This window comes from Pezoporus occidentalis, unplaced genomic scaffold, assembly GCF_034315485.1.
Source record: "Pezoporus occidentalis ecotype Australia unplaced genomic scaffold, CSIRO_AGI_Poc_V1 ctg117, whole genome shotgun sequence".
NCBI lineage: Eukaryota > Metazoa > Chordata > Aves > Psittaciformes > Psittacidae > Pezoporus > Pezoporus occidentalis.
Genome location: NW_026912961.1, coordinates 5,075,752 through 5,097,394, shown reverse-complemented (window position 1 = coordinate 5,097,394; position 21,643 = coordinate 5,075,752). Strand labels below are relative to the sequence as shown.

The window sequence follows — 21,643 nt, the reverse complement described above, 5'->3', positions numbered from 1 at the left end:
TTCAGCTACTGGAAGGCTGCTATGAGGTCTCCATGCAGCCTTCTCTTCTCCAGGCTGAACAGCTCCAACTTTCTCTGCCTATCTTCATACAGGAGGTGCTCCAGTCCCTGATCATCCTCGTAGCCCTCCTCTGGACTTGTTCCAACAGTTCCATGTCCTTTTTATGTTGAGGACACCAGAACTGCACACAATACTCCAGGTGAGGTCTCACAAGAGCAGAGTAGAGGCGCAGGATCACCTCCTTTGACCTGCTGGTCACGCTGCTTTTGATGCAGCCTGGGATACGGTTGGCTTTCTGGGCTGCAAATGCACACTGGTGGCTCGTTCATTTTCTCATTGACCAACACTCCGCAGTCCTTCTCCACAGGGCTGCTCTGAATCTCTTCTCTCTGTAGCTGTGCCTGGGATTGCTTTGACCCAGGTGTAGGACCTTGCACTTGGCATGGTTAAACTTCATCAGGTTGGCATCAGCCTCCCTCACAAGCGTGTTGAGGTCCCTCTGGATGCCATCCATTCCCTCCAGTGTATCAACCAAACCACACAGCTTGGTGTCATCAGCAAACTTGCTGAGGGCGCACTCAATCCCACTGTCCATGTCACCAACAAAGATGTTGAACAAGGCTGGTCCCAACACCGATCCCTGAAGGACACCACACATTACTGGTCTCCAGTTGGACATTGAACCATTGACCACACCTCTTTGCATGCAGCCATCCAGCCAGTTCTTTATCCACCGAGTAGTCCACCTATCAAATTGATGTCTCTCCAATTTAGAGACAAGGATGTTGTGCGGGACAGTGTCGAATGCTTTGCACAAGTCCAGGTAGATGACATCAACTGCTCTACCCCTGTCCATCAGTTCTGTAGCCCCATCATAGAAGGCCACCAAATTGGTCAGGCAGGATTCCCCCTAAGTGAAGCCATGCTGGCTGTCACCAAGCACCTTGTTGTTTTTCATGTGCCTTCACATGCCTTCTAGGAGAATCAGCTCCAAGATTTTGCCAGGCACAGAGGTGAGATTGACTGGTCTGTAGGCCCCTGGGTCATCCATTTTACTCTTCTTAAAATTAGGGGTTATATTTCCCCCATTATGCTAAGGTAAGTGGAGTTGTTACTGAGGTCCTGCTCTGGAGGAACACCAGCACCCAGTGCAGTTCATCACTACCAAAAGTCATCAGTACTGCCTCAAGTATGGGGGCAATTCTGCTGTAGTTTTCTGTGTGCTCGCTCATGCTAATAGGGCCCCACTTGCCTAAATACCTTAAATTACACAGGTGAGGTTATGGAGCAGATTTTCAAGACAAAGAGTCTATGGGACTTCTTTTCTTATTCATGTTTTCTTCTAAGTTTGAACAGCAAGGTGTTCAGGTAGAAGAGATCCCAGCCACTTGTTTGCCTGTTGTAGTGAATATTCACTAAATATTCACTAAATATTCACATATAAACTAGGGATTCGGAAGCAGACATTTCTGCAGAGTCTAGAAAGTCATCCTGTCTTCTTTTCTTGCAAAGGAAAGGGCTACTTTAAAACATGAAGCCTAAATTATCCAGTTGGCTTGTGGATAATTCAGATTAAATGTCACATTCTCAAAATCGTTTTCATGTCCCTAAGAATGTCCCTACTTCATTTCATTGATAACTGTTCTGAACAGAACAGTAAGAACTTTATTTGTATTCTAGGTTATAATTTCAAAGAATTTTTGCTTAACTACCGATCTCTGTTCTGAAAGTTCAATGTGGGGCTTAACTCACCTACCCCAGTAGTGTGGTCTCCTTTTGGTCCGGTGTAAGAAGTGGGAGTTGGACCCCTCCTCCTATGCCAGCTCCCACGACCTCTCTTCTTCTGGGTAAACACACACTCATCTTTTTCAAAATTACACTCTCCAGGACTGGGCAGCAGTGGATCTATAAGGAGAAGACATTGTTGAAAACTGCAAATGTATTAGACAGATATATGGAGAAATTGTACTAGTAATGTATTGCATTCACTCAGCTGCTGAAATCACTCATATCTACCTAGCGATATTTCCAGTAGTCACAAGCTTAAAAAAGCTAGCCTCAAACTGATTTGTGAAATGTAATTTCATCTTCTTCACAGGGTTGGGGAAATCTGTACCCGTGTCTGGCTCACTAACATGTACTAGTATTCTGTAAAACATCTTATAGAGTTTATTACCTCATTCTAACTCTTATTCCGCAATGGGCTATACCAGTGTAGTTTTCTTCACTATTGTGGCACCCCAAGCAGTTTAATGAGCTCCAGTGTGTATAACATGCATTTTAAATGAGTCTTGCCAAAGACTGGAGTTTCTATCTGAAATCAAACACCACATTTAGCTCTCCTATGTTGCCATGGCACCAGATTCAAATACCACATACAACAGACCACAGAGCTGCAATTACTAGATTATTTTCATTACTTCAATTCTACTAGATTATGCAGAAGACAGTAACTTGACAATTCAGGTGCTTGCCAGGAAGCTTCTGTCAGCTCTTCTACTGTGATCTCAATCTGTAGTTCACGAGCAGACACTCTGAGCTGTTTTCACCTTTTGCAAAGAAGGAAACCTTGATAACTTTATGTATGCCCTCATGGGGCATTGTTGGGACATGTTTCTGCTGCCATCAGTGACAAGATCCAGTATGACTGTACATCCAAGTATCAGTTCTGCACCTTTGGTTCCTTTTCAAATTACTTAGTAATTACAGAAAGGTAACAGACTGCTATTGAAAATACTTTAGAAAAATAGCACCTTGTTTTATACATGTAATTTCTCTCGGTTCTGTAATGGTTAGATGCCTGAATGCATGAAATACAGTCAAAAGAGGTCATTAAAAAGTTATTCTTACATGGGAGTATAAATGGCATGCCCTCATCACCATTTCAAAGACATGGCTTTATTCTGAAGAAGAATGGGATTATAGATTGATGCCTGTCTCATGAGAATGGTTTCCAAATTAGAATACAATCGTTGCATTGTCAAGCCTTAAAGAGCCCCAGAAGAGGGAGTTTGGGTGGATTCAGAGAAGTTAGCCTGTGCATTTCTGAGGGTGAAGTCTTGCCCAAAAACATTCAGTTCCTCCCACTACAAAAGAGAGACTTAGACTCGTCTGTCTTCATTAGAGAACTGTAGTTCAGATAAGGGACTATGTATTGGCCTGGCACAACTGTACTTCTGGACTAAAAGAATGACACTGTTTTGAAAATATTTCTTTTGGGTCCATTCCTGGTTTCCTAAAAGCCATCTGAAAACTCCTTTCCCCTCATTTGGACTATTGGTTTTGGTTTTCTGTTGTTTGGGGTTTTTTTTGTTTGCTTGCTTGTTTTGGTTTATATTGTAGTGCCTCAAAGGATGCTCATATATATATACCCTGCTCCAGAGTCAGTTATGTGATGCTGATTAGGTTTTAGGTGGCACGCCTGTGAACAAAAACTGGTCTTTGCTACTGCAAAAATAGGGTTTATGCAGTACTTTTTGGAAAAGGAAAAGAAACCACAGTGAGATGAAGGCAGCTGTAGGATAGGCTTGGAAAATGAAGGTATGCGATGAACTCTTAGTAAAAAGGGTAGCAGCTGTTGGATGACAAATGGACATGGTCTTTATACATGGTCTTACCAGCAGCCTGGCAGCTTCCCAGGCTCAATGATACATCATCCAGGGCCACAAGTCCACAGTCCCAGAAGCTTTTACACCAGCTGACAAAGACAACCTGCAATACATGAAGAAAGTTTCAGGTATCCAACAAAAGCTGGGATTAAGAGTCTGAAATTTTAGATTTTTCCAAATGTGCTAATAATTTCACATCTACAGAACAGAAATTTTGAGCCCCCTTTTTTTTTGGCACATACTAATACAGGCAATGACTTAAATTTCAAATCCAGTGGGATTTAGATGTGTGTTTTCATTCGAGAGTGTTTTCTCACTTTATGGGCAAATGATATATGTCTATATGTAGCTAACATTTTATTAGGGGAGTGTGTGTTTCTCAGTGTATGACAAAACATGATTCACTGAGATTGTTGAGTTTTTTTGCCCCCCGCACAACCAACGTGAACAGCTAAAAAAATGTCCTCGGCTATCTTATCCTTACAACTAGGAGGTTTTATTCATGGAAAAATACATCTGAAAGAGTAATGCAGAGCAATGGCCAAAAGAAATGGCCATGGCAAAAATACAAAGAACAATAGAGATGAAACTATTGCATAAATTGGGATTATTCATAAATGACACAAGGACATATCATAAAGCAGTAGGGTGGAAATGCTAAGCATCATTCACAGTGTTTATCTGGGTTTGTGAAGATTAAAAATAGTGTCCAAGATGTTTTATTTGTCTACACATTAATTCTGCCATGAAAAATATGTCATCCATGAGATGACAAAATAAAATCTAAAGAGACTGTAAGATTCCCATCTGCCCTTCTCCCAAGGTTGACCAAAGTCTGTTCAAATTGCAGAAGACACAATAAGGTTTGTTTTGTGAAAACACTGCTGGCAGTTTTCTTTGCCTAACCACTGCAAACCATCTGTCTGACCCTTAAAGTTATGACCATAATCTGGGAGGAGCTTTCCAAAACAATTCCTTTGTGATGAGGTCTGAGCTAGTGACTGGAGACTGTTAGACTTCTAACATTTTAGTATTCTGGAATAACCATAAACACCTCAGTTACATATTTGCGGTTAAATGCTGTTGGATGAGAAATACACAGTTTCATGTGGACACAAAAAGGTTATAAAGTCATTCATGTCATTATAAAGTCAAGTATATTTATAATATGTCCTTTTTTAGCAGGCTTGGTAACATCTTCAATGTGGTCATTATTCCTGATTTTGCAAGACTGCTTTGCTCTGTAGTATTTATTTACCTATCTGCTTAGGAAACAGCCTGGGACATAACTACACTTAAACCTTTGAGGCATGTATGGATTATGCTGCCCAGGATGGAGCAATTTTTAAAACCATTTTCCATTCAATGCTACCAATCCCAGTAATAGTGATTATCTGTCTTGTAAAGTGTTACGGGACTTTGAGGAGTGCTCCTGCACAGCATGCAGAACTGCTGAGTGTATAGTAGCCTAAATCCTGCCTTCTTTTTTTGCTGTCTTAAACTTTAAGTTTAACAGGACAAAAACTTTCCTACCTTCAATGTTCATTCTCAAGAAACAGGAACGATCTATTAAAAATGGTGGCATCTCTTGGTATTAAGCATACAATAAATACAGACATTGGGTAGACGTCATTCACCAGGCTTTTAATGAAAGCATTCTGGTGAACATTTGTAATAAACTAAAGACATATTATAGTCCTAAACCCAAGAATCTTCAGAAAACCACACATGAAAGGGTGAGATCAGTCAGTCCTTGTTTGTGAAACATTTCCACACTGTGGAATCATGTTTTAAGTGATGTTTTCCTATTGACATCACTGGGAGCAGGATCAAGCTCTTTATTCTTAAATTGCAATAATTTGTTCCATACAAGGTACATAATTACCCATTGGATCTGCAGAAAGCCCTCTATTTCAAAAGCACTGCAACAGTAACTGTTGGTCTCTCAAAGGCCATTAACCCAGTAGCTTTTGTACAATCAAAGTGTTGATCCGTTTCAGTGACACTTGTAAACTTGTACAGCTTTGTCATCTGTAGCTTTGGTGTTACCAATTCTCCACTTGCTTTTTGTGGTGTTGAGTGACATGCTGCCATGGGCAGACTTTATAATTGCAAAGGGATGGGGGAATTTTGCTTGGGAATGTGGTTTCCAGTATTAGCTACAGCAAATGGACTGGAATTGTTCATTGTCCCCTTGGCTTACTATTGTTATATTCTTGATTTAGTTTTAAGTAATGAGGTAGAAGATATTTTTATTTACAGGTCACTCTTTTTCTTTTTTCATAAAGAAACATTTTTGACTATTTGAACTTTACCTACCAAAATTGTGTCGATTTGGATTTACTCAGCTGCTCAATTTCACCCTGCATCAGATCTCTGAATCCTTTCTACAGTCTTGATAGGACTAATCTCATGAAGCTTTACATTTGTTCTTGGTCTGAATTAAAATATTTCCTAGGTCAGTTCTTCCAAAGTAAATTTTTAAGAAGTTATCTCATGCCTTGGAGAAGAGAATAGGGGGATCTTTGTGCTCAGCTCACACTTTGTTCATAAACCATAACAGATGAACAACATACTAATTGTTTCAAACTAGGTAACTCCTGGACTTGCATGCTATCTTGGAGGCTAAATTAAAAACATTATCAAAGTTCAGTTGTTGCCTATGTTACTGGAAAATAAAACACACTTTCTTCTCATGCCTCTTTTTGTTCCAGTAACAGGACACAGCCAGGGCATTAGTTTCCTTCCAAATCATTGCCCTTGCTCTTGGAAGCTGGTTTGTTTATTTTCCAGTACTCAATTAATGTTCCCTTGCCATGTAGCCTCAAAGTATCGATAACCAGTTCTTCTTGTTCTGTATTATATCAGAAATGAGCAATGCTCGATGAGAACAGCTGGTAGAGCAAGCAGATTTTCACTTTTCCCATGGCATGTTGCTGAGTTGTGCTGCAGGTACTGAGTGAGGTAGAAGGGACTTCTCATCCTGAGCACTCTGCATCTCTACAAGAAGGTGCAAGTTAAAACATATGCATGTAACTTTTACCTTCTTTTGGAGGAGAAGAAAGAGTAGGACATGCAGTATGGTAACTCCAGTATAAGGAAGGACTAATGGGGAAGCTTGTAAAAGGAGCTGGATTGAGAACAGGATAAAAGAAGATGCCCCTAGACCCCTATGGGTTCTGTGTATTTTCTTTCCTACTTGTTTATCCCAGGGAGTGTAGCTCTTGCTCAATTAGAGAGCCAGAGCAGCCAAATGGAAGAAAAACTGTGACAGCAGCCAAATGTGGTGACTTAAGAGCAAGCTCTTCCTCTTCAGCAAAGTAATTTACCTGGTTCTGCCTAGTGAATATTACTAAGCTACATACTTTATACTAGTGTAGACCCAAAACTCTGTTGCTTATACACATATCTATGGTCAATTTCTTAAGGGAGAAAGGCAGTTACAGTGGAGTCTGAGGTGGGTTTTTGTGAGAATCAACTATTGTAACTTCCATACAGCAACGAAAAGCTCAGTATTATGAAATCCAAAAATAATTCAAGCACCAGAAACAAAAGTGTGACATGACACAAAGAAGCAGTCAAGATATTTTCACAAAAGAGTGAGCCTGACTTTCCAGTCAGTCACACTAGTGCACAGCTGTACAAGGGTGTAAGCCAGCACAGGAGAATGGAAGAACCATTCTGATTGTCCCAGGGCTGTTCAATATAAGCATTATCAGTGTAATCCAAATTACTTTTAGCAAGCTTAATTAAAACAGATTATAAATGGCTTGTTTTTCTTTGTCTTAAACAGTCAGAATCTCATTTATCAAGAATGCAAGTAAGCTATTATGCTAAAATTAGAATGTCTGCAAGCATCTGTCATTTAAAAATGTATTGATTTAAAATGGCATTCACCATGCAAGTTCAATTTCTTGCCAAGTAAATACAATAAGCTTCTGCAGGAAAACAACGGATTGTGAAAGCTTCTACGTAAATAATTGGATAATACTGGTAATAAGCTTGTGACGTTGAAACAAATATTTTAAAAAATCTTTCCTGTCCAAGGGCAAATAAATGAGTTGCAGAAACAAACAATGAAAGAAAAACATTAACAGAACTACCTAGGACAAGAGGCTTTTAATGCTACATCTATGTTCACTGGATTGCACTATCTAGTAGAGAATACTGCCTGCACAGAAATGGTGTCCTCAGCTGCCTGACAGGCCTCTCCTGGATTTCCAGATATCTGTTATTATGGGCTCTATCCTCTTTTCAGTGAAACAGTTTTCTTTGGCTCTTTTTATAAGAGGGGAAGATTCTTGCCTTTAAACTGAGGAGTCTTGTCAGATGATGTGGCATGGTAATATCACAATATTAAGTACCCAGAATGGAGCAAAAAAAAGGAAATGTCAGTTACATATCACAGATACCAAAAGGAGGTATGTAATAAATATTTCATGCAAGATATCTCCTTGCTTAGCTACTGTGAAATGCAAGCCACTTAGACAGCACTTTCTAGCCTGAATAATTTTTACAGTTTTTAGTATGTCGTTTCCACAACCAAGTCAAACACCACAGACAGTGGGATTCACATTTTGCAAGCACTAATCCTACTGTTAAAGACCCCAATGTTCTTATTTTAAACAGGCATTTCTGGTGACTGTTCTTTAACAAGTTTCTTGGTTTAGAGGTGAGAGAAGGAAGGGCAGAAGAGCCATACTATAAAACTGCAGGTCATTTCAGCCTCTTTAGGTTGCATACCTTATTGTGGAATGACTGATCAAGGGCTGCATCAGAACAGTACCAAAATGCTCCTTTATTTGACACAAGTGGGGGTTTTCCAGAGGAGGAGGAGATGAAGACTAGGATGTCAGCTCTTCTCTACTTGGTGCCAGACTGGATAACTGTGTCCTTTATACTAGTGACTTGATTACAGGGACCTAGGACTTCATCCTGTGTTCAAGTTTGCTTTAGTTACTTACTTATGGCTTTGGTGGACAAGCAGGAGACACAAATTTCTCAGCAGAAAAAGAGAAATGCTTGGAAAATTGTAGGATTTAATATTGAGCATCATCACAGTTATGATATGAGAACAAAGGTCTGAAAACCCTCATATCAAGCCCTCGGAAGGTGGAGTGTGGTAACATATTTAGGGAAAAGAGTACAGAGTTATATTGTGTTCAACCCCCCAGAGAGCTGAAGAACTTGAACTGGGGGTCATTCATTACCACTATGTTTGCAGTCACTGTGAGGTCCATTTTCCATGAATTTACCTAATCCCTTTTTAAATGCATAAATGCTATTGGCCTCCACAGCATCGCACAGCAAAGGGTTTCAGTGCTTAGCCATTTCTGAGAAAGTCCTCCCTTTTGCTTGTTTTAAAACATGTAAATATTGAAGTGCAACTTTCAGTCACTTGACTTTGCTTTCTCAAAACTTCAACTAAAATTAGCTACAGAAGACAAGTGAAAACAAACAGAGGAACTCAAGGAGAGTGAGCAGGGAAAAAAAAAAAAAGAGGAAGAAAAAGCAGAATAAAAGAATGAAAACCCAGGAAATGCTGCCACAACCACTCTGATGATGTAGGGTGGACTGTTAAAATGCCAGCTGTCTTTGTGAGGGTATGTTTTTAAACTCTGTGGAAGGTATTCAATCACTACAGTGCTATGTAACTTGCATGGATGGATAAACGACATGAGATGTTTGCTTTTGAAAACCTGAGCTTCAGAATGCTGAGCCAAATCTAGCAGAAATGAACAGAACTGATAAAAGCAGACCCAGCTGCACTCAAACCGAGTCATTTTAATCTAGGCATTTAGACTTTGATGTGAAGTTGCATAAAATAATTATCTTTTCATGGTGACATATACACACAAATACACAGACACAATATTAAAATACAGATTTTTGTTCCACAGTGCATGTGAGCATCTCCAGGTTACATATACCGTACGTGAATTTTTCTTTCAATTGGCTCTGACATTCTCCTGACATGTATTAGATCAGTTTCAGTATGTTCAATCAGATCAAAAGAATCTACATATTTCAGACTTAGATTTTTACACTGCCCTTTAAGAGGCTTATACAACAACGAATGAAGGGCTCCATTTGTTTAAAAAAGAGGTTAGGAAATTATTTTCTTTTCTTTTTTTTTTTTTTTTTTTAATTCTTCCTTCTCACATTTATTCCCTGAGCACGGCAGAGTATGAAAACAATACTGTATGTGTATAGGGTCATAGGAACTTACACTGACTAAAAAAGAGAGTTGCTCAAGTACAAATTGAGAAATCAGGATTTAAAATTTCCTGCCTTCTTACTATTACATAGTTTACATATTTGCAGTATGTACACATATACATATATATACATATATATATATGAGTGTATATAAACATTTATGACTTGCTTAGCTGGCTCATACCCACCTAACCTTTTTCAACATGATATTTTCAAAGTGTTGCATTAAAGCCTGTTGGTCAGCTTCACATTTCCTGTTCACACAACTCAAGCCAGCAATCTGTGCCAGACTGCAGTTAGCTAATTCAAAAAGAACTTTCAAAAACCATGACAGGAACCAAGAGATGAAAATCTGAGCTTTCTTATTGTCCAGATGCAAACAAATTTATTAACAAAATTAAAACACATCAAACGGATATTATATTGTTTTCAATGCCTTGGGAGCAGTATTTGCAGTGGAAGAAAGATAAAGGACATAGGTAACCAGGTATTTTAGATCAATTGGCTGCTAAATCTTCAACGACCTTCCGGACTCCCTGGCAAAGCAGCGTAACAGCTGCCTCACTGACTTTACTGTCTGCTAAGGAACTGACAGGAGACTGTTTACTGTTTCCACAGGCACTGACCCAACCTACAAGTCACACCCAGTAACCAACAAATTGATCAGCCAAACTACTGTGCATGCCTACAACATCTTATCATCCAAGTCTAGTCATGATGCATCTCAGAAAACAATGCAACAGGCACATCAGCCGTAGAATCATAGAATAGTTAGGGCTGGAAAGGACCTTAAGATCATACAGTTCCAACCCTGCCATGGGAAGGGACACCTCACACTAAGCCATGTCACTCAAGGCTCTGTCCAACCTGGCCTTGAACACCACCAGGGATGGAAGGCCATCACATCTGCATTAGAGGAAAGGTAGTATCTCTATCTTATTTTGAGACCACCCTCACTCCATTAAAAGAATGTTTTAAACTTGTTTATAACATTGCCAAGGCACAATGATTTCAGCTCAGATTTTCCATGCTGGGTCCTTCCTTCAGGCTTGTTTTGGAAGATTTAGTCCAAAACAGTTCCATGATTTCCGAGAACAAGTCTCGGAAATGGAAAAGGTTTTATTTTACCCCTATTTAAAAATTCTCTGAAAAGCTTGAGCACTCCTAGGTTTTGGAGTAGGAGCATGAAATGTGTCAGGATTTGTTTTTTGTGCCAGAACTGTGCTTTCTGCCAAGTCATTAGTTTTTTAAAAACTAAAATTTGTAAGAACTGGGCTAAGCAGGGCAAACAGACTGTAACATGGGAAGGATTAGAGACAAAAACTTGGACTACCTGAAGCTGAGGTGCCAGGAGTAAGATGGGGAATGGAAGCAGGGGAGTGTTGCTGCTTGTGGGGCAGGCTAGACAAGACAAATGTGCATCAGTGAGAAGGCAAGAGACACAAGGACAGGTTGGAGGAAAGAGAACAAGAGAAGTCAAGCTTTGGTGAGCTAGTTTCTCTCATGTTTCTGTATACTGTTTCTCCCTCCAGAACCTGAACCTTGACTTGCTGGTTCCCACCTCTCCCTGCTGTCGAGCAAAACTGCTCTGATCCACCTCCACTTTGGTCTGTATTGAAAATGCCCATTGAAATGACTGTTTCTTAACAGCTATTTTACTAGGTGCTAGGCAGACACAGCTTTACAGAGAGCTAAGCTACGTATTTATACAATGCCATACAGTGCTCCTTCATTTCTTTCTGTTGGCTTGGAAAAGAAGAAACAAACAAAATAAGTATTAAGGTTGACGATCTGGGCATGATACTGCAAGGAAAATCCAGAATCTGGCCCATTGTGCAACTTCACTCAAGCCTGTTTGTGAATATTTCAATCAGACAACCTGTAACTACACCAGTTTTTCATCCCTGGGGCTCAGAAGCAGCGAGGGTATTTGCCTGACTTCCTTATTATCCTCTGTGATGCTCCCTATCTGTTACTGCCTACAGGCAGACTGGTAACTACAGTCCTGAAAGCTGCAATTCATGAAAAGCTTTCCATCCTAGGCAAACTTCTTCACAAGTGTTTTAGATATACCAATTTCTAGGAAAACATAAAAATAGTTCTTCATAAATTCATATTGGAAAAGTCTTTCCATGTAAATGTCAGATGGTAAAAACACTGCCACCTCCAAGGCTATAAACCATTTTTAAGTCATGCTCAGCTGTCATCAGTACTCACACAATGTACTGCATTACACAAGCTACCAAACCTTCTTAGAAATAATAAAGAAATACATAAACAGGAGGTGGCAAAAGCAGGCTATAAGCTTGCCTTTTTAACCAATACCTTTTCATGATTTTAAAAATAGAGAAAAATACTTTTCAGTTAATATTTTGGGGTGGTACTATGAGAAACTTTTCTATCATGCATTTGCTTGGCAGATTTTTTTTTTCCTATATCAATAGAAGCAAATTAGAAATTCTATTAAATTTTATACATTAAAAACGTACATAAAATCCCATCAAATTTTTAAGATATCAAATGCCTGACAGAAAACACTAATCAGCAATTAGGACTTGAATTTCCAGCTTAAACTTCCCTTTCAATACAGTTACACACCTTTTTTTGTGAACTTTTTCTTTTATAGTGTGTTTACTTCAAAGAAAAACACTCTTTTTTTCTTCTTTTTTTTTTCCCAAGAAAAGTTAAACTCAGTAACTACTGCCTGCCACTTCAAAAATTAGTTTTATAGTGGGGAAGATGCCTAGGATGGTTGACTGTATTTTAGAAATACTTAAGTTGTAAGACAGGCTTTCAGTCATATATTCACAGTACTATCACAATGGAAAAAAAGCTGGATTTATCTCAGTGTTACCATGTAGTTATCCATCTGGTCCTCCTTAGATGACTCACAGATAGTGAAAACCTATTACAGAAATCACAAGTAGCACTTACACAAATTTGTGTAAAAGTCAATCTTTTTTGATTGACTAACAAAGTGCAGATGAGGAATAACAGCAGCTTGAGGACTTATTCAGGAGGTGATATGAAATACTATGTTATTTTTATCAAGTTGCTGAGATAACAAAGTGACCTCTCCAACCAGATGTTCAATCCTTCAAGTCCATTGCTCTAAATTACACGGACTTCTGATTCCATATTTTAACCCAGTGGTTGAGCTTGGAATAGTAGGATCAGTTCCCCATTTTGACCAGAACTCGTCAGTACTGACTTTTTAGATGGACTAAAATCTGTAATCAAGTACTTTGATCCGAGTCACATAGGAAACAAACAAACAAAAATGAGTGAACCTGGAGCCTATAGAGAAACCAAGACACAACTAGCTTTCATTAGAGCTCCTCTGGTAAAATCTCCACAAATACTGTGATTACAGCTGAGGACAGCAGGGCAGCACTGCTCCATTCCTGGTGTCAGGATATCCTGTATCAGGGTTCCCATGGGAGTCAGGCTGCAAAGAAATACTCTTAAGTCCTGCTGTACTGCCTAGGAACAGTATTTCACTTTGCAGGTATAGCTCACTTAGGATTAATCCCTAGATAACAAATGGCCCTCAGATGAGAAGGCAAGGAAAATCTCCATCCAGAATTTGGCAGATTTGAAGAGCTGACTCTTACCTTGCAAGGCATAGGCTTTTTGAAGGAGATTTCAGCTTGAGTCCAAACTCCCTTTGGAGAGTCCAAGACAGACCAGATTTTCTCTTGAACCACATGATTCTCCTCAAAGATATAAACAGCAAGAGTGCCACTCATTTTGAAAAACCCATATAAGGCATAATAAAAACGCAGACAAAACTGTAAATTTCCTGGCAGGATTGGCCCATACAGACGTCCAATGTACCCAGGCTGTGATGTAAACTTTGTGTTCGCCAACAAGTAATAGCCTGCAAGACAGTTCAGTTATTGAGTATTTCTAATACACAATTAGCAGAGCTGATTTGGTATTAAAGCAGCTTCCATTATTGCATCAGACTTTGGTTATAAAAACAGTTTCTACTGGCAGGAAACAGATTATCACATTCTGTTTGAAAGGAAGTATTTCTCTAAAAGCATCCCAGATGCTTCAAGCTAAACTGGCACATGGCTAAGTTACCCGAAATAAGCACTTCTCAAATTTACAATGAAAAATTCTCTGGCCATTCTGGAAACCTGTCTGTTTCAAGGGTACCACTCTGAGACCAAAGAATGAAGGATAGGGCACGAGGCCTTGTATTCCCTCCAGCAAGTATAAAGAGGTGAGGCTTCAGCACATTTGATTAAGAAACATGAATACTCTACACAAAAAGATGTGTGAGTTTCAGAACTTGCTATCAGGCCTTTCACTACATGGCTTCCCTACACAACATTTCACAGTTTTCCCTTAAAAATGCCAACAGTCCTAAGCCTGGAAGAACTAAGAACCCACCATTCCTCTATATCAAAAGCAATGCATTAAGCTAGTATTATATTTGTTTGCATATGTTTGTGGAATCATCCCTTCAGTGACTAGAGATTAGTACAGTGAAGATACTCTGATTTATGGCCCTGTGGGACTCTTCAATGGGTGATACATGTGGGGAAACACAGCCAGAGGCCCAGCTGGGACAGAGGGGTGTACACAGATTTTTAATGGCAGGGAGTTGCAGTGAGGCAATCTAACCAGATGACATGGTTTAAGAGAGGGAACAGTGATACAACAGGTTAACCTTTAAATCCAGTTTGACTTTCTAGTGGAAACGAGTTTTGATTTACCAAACCCTGTAGTGTGATCTCCTGCTCTATACACATTACGCTTCACTTTCACTCTGCTCCATCCTGGGCCATCTTTGTGATCCTGGTAAAAATTACATAGACCTTCCTCAAAATTGCAGCCTGCTGCAGCAGGATTGAAAGGAGTTCCTAAAAGATAAGACACGTATGTCCTGTTAGGAAGAGCACATTATTATAAGCATAGGTATTTGAAGCACAAGGATGCCAAAGTATACTGTTTCATCTTTTTTTGTATTATGGAAAATGAGTGCACAGTCACAGTGATATCAGACAACCAAATTTGTATTGCAAGGGGGTGTTATTTTCTTATATTTTATGCTGGAGATGGGGTGTAACCTCCTTCACAGACTTTATAAAATATAAAAAAAATACAGATATTAAGAGAAGATTCTTCCTTCAGGACATAAGGCACAAAGGCATTCAGACCATTTGTCTCTATCCTGCTCCTTCATCCAAAAGATGTTTGGACAAAATAAGCATGACTGTGCTAATGTCTGTTCATGGGTGACGCATATTTCAGTTTTCAAGGGGATCACTTTCTTACATAAACATTCAATAGTCTTTTAAAGAGCACTTTTAAAAAAACTTTTGTAGTAATGCATAATGTGTGTGCATATGCATGCCGTAAGTATGTAATATTTTGCTTCATGTATTTGCTTCATCTCATAACTACTGACATCTGGAACTATGCCTCGCATGTTTTAGCACTGCAGCTAAGTGAAGCCCCCCAGCCCTGCCTATGGCTCCACCTTGATCTGCAGTGTGGAATTCATGGGTCAGGATGTGCTTTAGCCTGAAGAAATCCCCTTGGTGAATGGATGCTTTTAAATATAACATTTGTACTTCTTTGAAAGCCTCATCAGTCACTTGCATCAGATGCTTGGAGAAGCAGGGGTGCAACCCAAAGCAGTCATGGGTTTGGCTATATCAGGAGTCAGGACCCTGTGAGCATCAGCCTATGGCAGCACACATACCACCCTTCTGCATGGAGGCCAAGAGGGACTTCCTGGCACTGGCAGAGACATAGGTGATCGATCGGCTTCAGGAGAAGCGAGATTTTGGCTTTGGAGAGATGCCTGTGGTCTTTTCAGCCTCGAATAAGACAAATTTAAGCACTGCCCATGTGTCTTTCTCTGACTACAGAGAAAAAGGAGGCAGCCTGGCCTTTCCCCATGGCTTTCCTAGATAAAGAAAACACAGTTGGAGCCCTGACAGGTCCATGCAGCATTTTAAACCCATCTTTTGATTCATCCTTTGGTGAGCAAGCTTAATACTCTGGTACCTTTTTTTTCCCATTTATTTAACACTGAGACCTTTGTTGACCAAAACTTCCAGAAGAGTACAGAAAAAACTTGATGCTTTTATACAAACTGCTATGATAAGAAGAATAAAGATCTCTTGCTTTTTAACATCTCTAATTAAAACAGTTGAAGATGGAAATAGGAGATGAGTCTGCAAGATTAACCAGCTTTGTCGTATTCCAACAAAATATAAAACAAATGATTGACATTCATTTCTCAAATAGAAAAAAACAAAACAAAACAAAACCAAAAACAACCAAAAAAACAAAAACCACCACAAAACATCAAAATCAGAGTTAGTAGGGAAAGCTCTAACTGACCCTATCAAGTTTCCCAGTTAGAGAAGATCTGAACTTGAGCTGTGATAGTGTGATTAAATTAAGATTGGGGCAGAAATTACTACAAAATTTATCATATACTTCAGAACATATAAGCCATCTGAAAATTAAAATGGAAAACACCATGAGCAAACAGCTCCAATCCTTGGCATACTAAAAATATAAACCATTATTTTTGTTGCAAACCAAAGCAAAAACAGAATAGGCATTGAGGAGTTAATGAAACAACTAGATTTACTCAGCCAAGAGTTGTGGATTAATAACGTAACTGGAATCTACCTGCTATTGATACTTCAACAGTGCAGCAGAGACTTCAAGAAGTTAAAGACAGGTAACAAATCTTTTTCTCCTTGATCACTTCAAAACATTAACCCAAAATTCAAGCTTGTTACCAAAAGAATGGATGTGCTTAGTGGGAAACTACTAATCTACTTTTGACTACTGCTCAGTGCTACAGTAAGATGCAAAGAACCAGTACACAGCTACTTAAGAGGCTGTATTCAGAAATGACAAAGTCCTTCATCCCAAGTGTCTCTACAGCAGAGATCACATGGATTCAGCTGACTTCTGCTGCTGTGAAAGCTTAATGAAAATCTGACAGACACACCACTGTCTGAGATAAATAATACCTCCTGGAAAAGTGAAGACAGGAAGGCAAGGCTCCTGTTTTGGCTCTGAAAAACACCTCAGGGCACACGGCATTGAAGAAAATATTCCCTACATTGGCAATAATGAAAAGCATAGGACATTTTCTTCCTGATACCATCACACCTAGGAAAATACCCCTCTCTTTCTGTGACATGCCTACAAGAGGTAATTTGTTCAAAAGCTGGGGGTATGCAAATACAGCATTCAGTCCTGCACTTCAATTGCAGATGCTTGAAGCAAGGTCTGGTTTCTGCATCAAATGAATGGTATCAGTGTTTATCTGCTGTTTTGTCACCAGGAGGAAGAGTAGCCCAGTGGTGCTGGTCAGTTGAGAAGGTGTTATCTGCATATGACTACCAAATACTGCAAGTACTTACAGGCAGTTCAGAAGGGCAAAGCAAAAGGGGAAAACAAAGAAGGTAAATAGCAATAAGAAGTCATACCTGTGTGATTGCTGCAGTAAACCGGAGAGAAAGAAATGTCATCAAGGGCAACGTAACCTCCCTTGGCGCTATTGAAAGCAACTTCAAATATTAGCTGGAAATGACAATCTTTTGTTATTCATCTACCATATACACAACAATAATTTTGGTACACATCTTTGTATTACAGAATTCTTATCAGAAGTCGCAGACAGATTTCAGGGTATCTCAAACAGCACTGAGGTATTGGCACAAATAAAATCATATCACTTATTAGGGATATAAATCAGAGCCTGATCCTGGCACCAGATCTTTATGCACTCAAGGTCAAGGAAAGATCAAGGGCAACATAGCTCTTCTGCTGTTTTATGAAGCAATAGTTTTAAATGTGCAGTAAGGCTACTGTCATGATACCATACAAAGCTAGTATTCAGGGTCATCCAGTCTGTAACAACTAGTACTCCAAAGCTGCCCAATTATTACTATATCTAGAATCTATTTGGATCATGAGCTAAAATGAGACTGTGTGGATTATTCTGCTGTTACAATATCAAGTTTTATTGTTTTCCCTAAACATCATCACACACTGAAACCCATGTCCTGGCATAAGCTGGCAGAGAAGAGTTGCTTTAAAAAACTTATTAAGAACCAGAAAAGCTAGAAAACATATCACTGCTACCAAGTCAAACAATGTTTGTACTTAGCTGTTGCCAAGCGACATCATTTCCTCAAGTAAGTGGAAGACAATCCATAATTCTTGTCTTAAAATTTCTGAGCTATGGAAAAGCATGTAGAAAAGGCCTGAATCTTACGGCAACTCCAGAGACCAAACAGTGATATAATAATAAATGCTTCCAGAGTGAGATCCTGTCCAGTAAAAATGCTTGTGATGTCTTGTCTAGGGATGGGAGCCAAACAAATATAGCTGTGAAAGAATCCTCGATGATATCCTTTAGCCTCATGAAACAAAGAGGAAGACCTTTTTGAAGCAACTGAAGAAATGATATACAAGGTCTAATCTTACTTCTATAATCTTACTTCTAAAGTGACCTCTAAAATATTGACTGTGTTGGATTACATAAAAATTCCTTGAGCAGAATAAAGGCCCATCTAGTCTTGTTTCCAGCAGAGGTCACATACATAAAGAACTGAAGACAATGGCAAGTTTTCAGTTCTTCCCTCACATTGCATTCCGCATGGACTCTTTCTTTCCCATTAATTTGTCTAATCAGTATTCAAATGGATCAGATTAATTGTATCCATAGTATGCTATGAAAATGAGTTCTACAGTTATACAATGTAGGAAAAAATCCTCACTTTGGTTTCTTTTAAAACTGTTACCTGGTGATTAAGAATTTGGAACAGCAGCATAAATTATGAGAAAAAGGGAACAGTTAATCTTTTCTGTGTTGTTATTTTTATGAACCTCTAACCATATTCTACTAAAGTAATTTTTACAGCCTGAAAACTGTTATTTTATTAATGTAACTTCTCCATACTTTTGATTATCTCTATATTCCTCTTGTAGTTCTAGGGTACTCTTTTTTAATTGAGAAGGTTGGGGCTGCATCTCTGCTGAACTCTCTGCATTCAGCCCGTGGTATGACATCCTCTGTTGCTCTTTATTTCCATATAGATAGTTTCCAACATTCCAGATGGTTTTATGAATGCGACTAAGAACGGAGAAGATATTTTCACAGAGCTAACCACCGTAATGTCAAGGTCTAAGCAATCATTAATTAATTTCCATCTATAGTGCTAGGACTGTTTTTCTCCTTGCATGTTACTTTATGTTTACTGAATTCACAATTTACGTACCATTCACTATTATGAGACCTTATTGGATCTAATCTCTTTCCCATATCATATGGAGTCACTGACTTTGCAGAGTATAAAAGGACTATTTAACATCTAGCAAAAATTAACTTTACCACTAATGATTTCTGAAAATCTGCAGGCTTACCATCAAATAACAAATAACTTATGTAGAGTTAAAGCAACTATAATGTAAGCCAATTTAGCTGTAATCCTAGATTTAGAAGTATACTTACTGGGAGAGAGTATAGACATATAAATTACATATATGTATATTGTATATATGTTTATAAATGTGTAAATATATATGTGTATAGATAACACATATACACTGTTATTGCAGTCTTCTAAGGTATTTACATGTGTGTTAGAAGAATTTATATTTTACATATATAAAGATACAGTCTATATATGTGACTCTATATATAGTACCCATAGATTTTTATGATATATACGTGTATGTGTATATATATATTTATACATATATATGTGAATGTTTATTCCAGTCTCCTGAGGTTTGGATGTTTTTAGTAAACAGAGGGAAGAAAAAATGCAGTTTCTTTCTGATATTCTTGAAATTAATTAAAATAACCTCAGAGAGCTGACTTTCACATCTAACGACTACTCTACTATTAGGGTCCTGTTTATGTGACATTATGTAGTAGGAACTGAAAGACCTCATATTAGTAGGACTCTACAACCTATCGAGCAATTCTTTTTAAGCACTTTACCACTTGACTTCATCTACACTGAAAATCAAGCACCCATGTGGAAATCGATTCATCCTTGGCCCTTATGCAGTGGACAAAGAAAACAACAGATCACCAACATCTTTATAACCATCTCTCAGCAACCACCGCCATGTCCATGATTTGGCCTGAGTCAGCACTGTTGTCTGATGCAACCTGGAAGTTGTAGCTGGACTGTACAGGAATGACTGCTTTACCTCCATGGGGTATGGCGCATTGAAGTCAACTTCCGCTAGTGCCCAGTCCACACTTGGTGCACTGTCTGTTTTCCAGATCTCTTCATAAAAGCCAGTTGTGTCTCTCAAGTAAACAGTAAAAACAATGCTACTCTCCTGCTTAAGTTGATAATAGAAAGATAAGCAGCCAGACATTGGGGCCACGGTCTTTGGTGAGATTAGCTGTGCCACTTCCTGAAAAAGTTTCACGTAAACAGAGTCCACATACATGTAGTGACCTAGAAGTACAAAAGAAACTTGCTATGAGGACACTTTTTAGAGGATAACACTAACAAGAAGTATCAGGAGATAAGCAGGAACTAGACATGTATTTCTACAACCTGGACAGCAATGGGTGGTTCCTAGGAAATTTTAGTAGTTCTCAAGAGATTTTTTTTTTTTACTTTCCTCCTATGTACAGCCCAAAGTTGTTTGGCAAGATACCACTGACAAAAGTCAGTCTCAGCTCTTTCTTAAGTCTTTATTTGAGACATTTATATTAAAGAAAGTAATAAACTCTCTGAATTTTGGGAGCCATTTGTAAAGGAAAAATTGAGTTCACAAGTGGAAAAATTAATTCATAAAGGGAAAAATGACATTTATATTAAAGAAAGTAATAAAGTCTCTGAATTTTGAGAACTGTTCATAAAGGGAAAAAAAAAAACAACTGAGTAAATTCTCTGTCTCCCAACAGCTCATTATAGTATTTAGTGTTTTTCCAAGTGCAGTTTTTACTGAGGCAACCCAGGTGAATGAACAAGACCACAAGCCATGTGTTTCTTCACATGTTTTACTCAGCAGTTCATTTAATATATATCAAAGAATTTGACAAATAACCTTTATTCTATACAATTCACTGCTTGTATAATTCTGCTTGGTCTATCTAAGATTTGGTTTCTAATTGTTTTATCTTTTGGGACATGTTAATAAACAGAAAAAATCTTTATGGGTTAGTAGACTGCTTCCCCCTCAACCGCCAATATGACTTGCAGGATTTTCGAAGGGTACAGCTTCTCAGACGTTGATTTCAGGAGAACTATCTCAATTCAAATAAGACACATACATGTGGATGGATGTAACGTGCTTCTGTAGTTTATCTTCTTCTACACCCCCAGAAGCACAGCATCAAACAGTACCAATTGATGAATGGAAAAATGGTTCTTCACAAATGTCAAACTGACAGGGTACTTCAGCATGGACACTGCAAGCTGTGCCATTAGGTTTGTATCTACACCTCTATGTTAATCAGCTAATAGTGTTCTCAAACCTGGAGATGTCACTTCTTGCTTCATTCCAGTGGAAGGAAGGAAAAGGTCTTGCTTGGCTCCACCACCCTGCCCACTGCCACGGGACTGGTGACACTTCAGTGGGACTTGCCTGAGAAGTTCTGCGCTTCACTTTTGCTCTGCAGTTTTACCACATTTTGTAGCTTAATTATGATCTCCATCACTGATGTACCTTCATAGTACAAGCCTTGCAAAAACAAGGCTCTTCTGTGACTATTGGCTTCTTGGGCTTTTCTCAGTCCATAGTCAGCAGTGGGGGTTTGGTGTGAAAAACAAACACTGTGGCTACAAGAAAAC

At 38.8% G+C, this 21,643-nt stretch overlaps 1 protein-coding gene across 4 annotated transcripts in view; it reads right to left on the bottom strand.

Moving 5' to 3' along the window:
• Positions 1-21,643, bottom strand: part of MAMDC2 (MAM domain containing 2) — a 58,153-nt gene that overhangs the window by 3,480 nt on the left and 33,030 nt on the right. Inside the window, exons 6-12 of one of the 4 annotated variants that reach the window (XM_062641052.1) lie at positions 20,043-20,299; positions 17,303-17,396; positions 14,555-14,701; positions 13,442-13,707; positions 3,618-3,711; positions 1,753-1,905; positions 1,040-1,127 (exon numbers count right to left, since the gene is read on the bottom strand). In XM_062641052.1, coding sequence (XP_062497036.1) covers positions 1,075-1,127; positions 1,753-1,905; positions 3,618-3,711; positions 13,442-13,707; positions 14,555-14,701; positions 17,303-17,396; positions 20,043-20,299 — 1,064 coding nt within the window. In that variant the 3' untranslated portion in view covers positions 1,040-1,074. Of the gene's footprint in view, positions 1-1,039; positions 1,128-1,752; positions 1,906-3,617; positions 3,712-13,441; positions 13,708-14,554; positions 14,702-17,302; positions 17,397-20,042; positions 20,300-21,643 lie in introns of those variants that run through there. The other 3 variants (XM_062641060.1, XM_062641068.1, XM_062641043.1) reach the window with 3 other exon arrangements.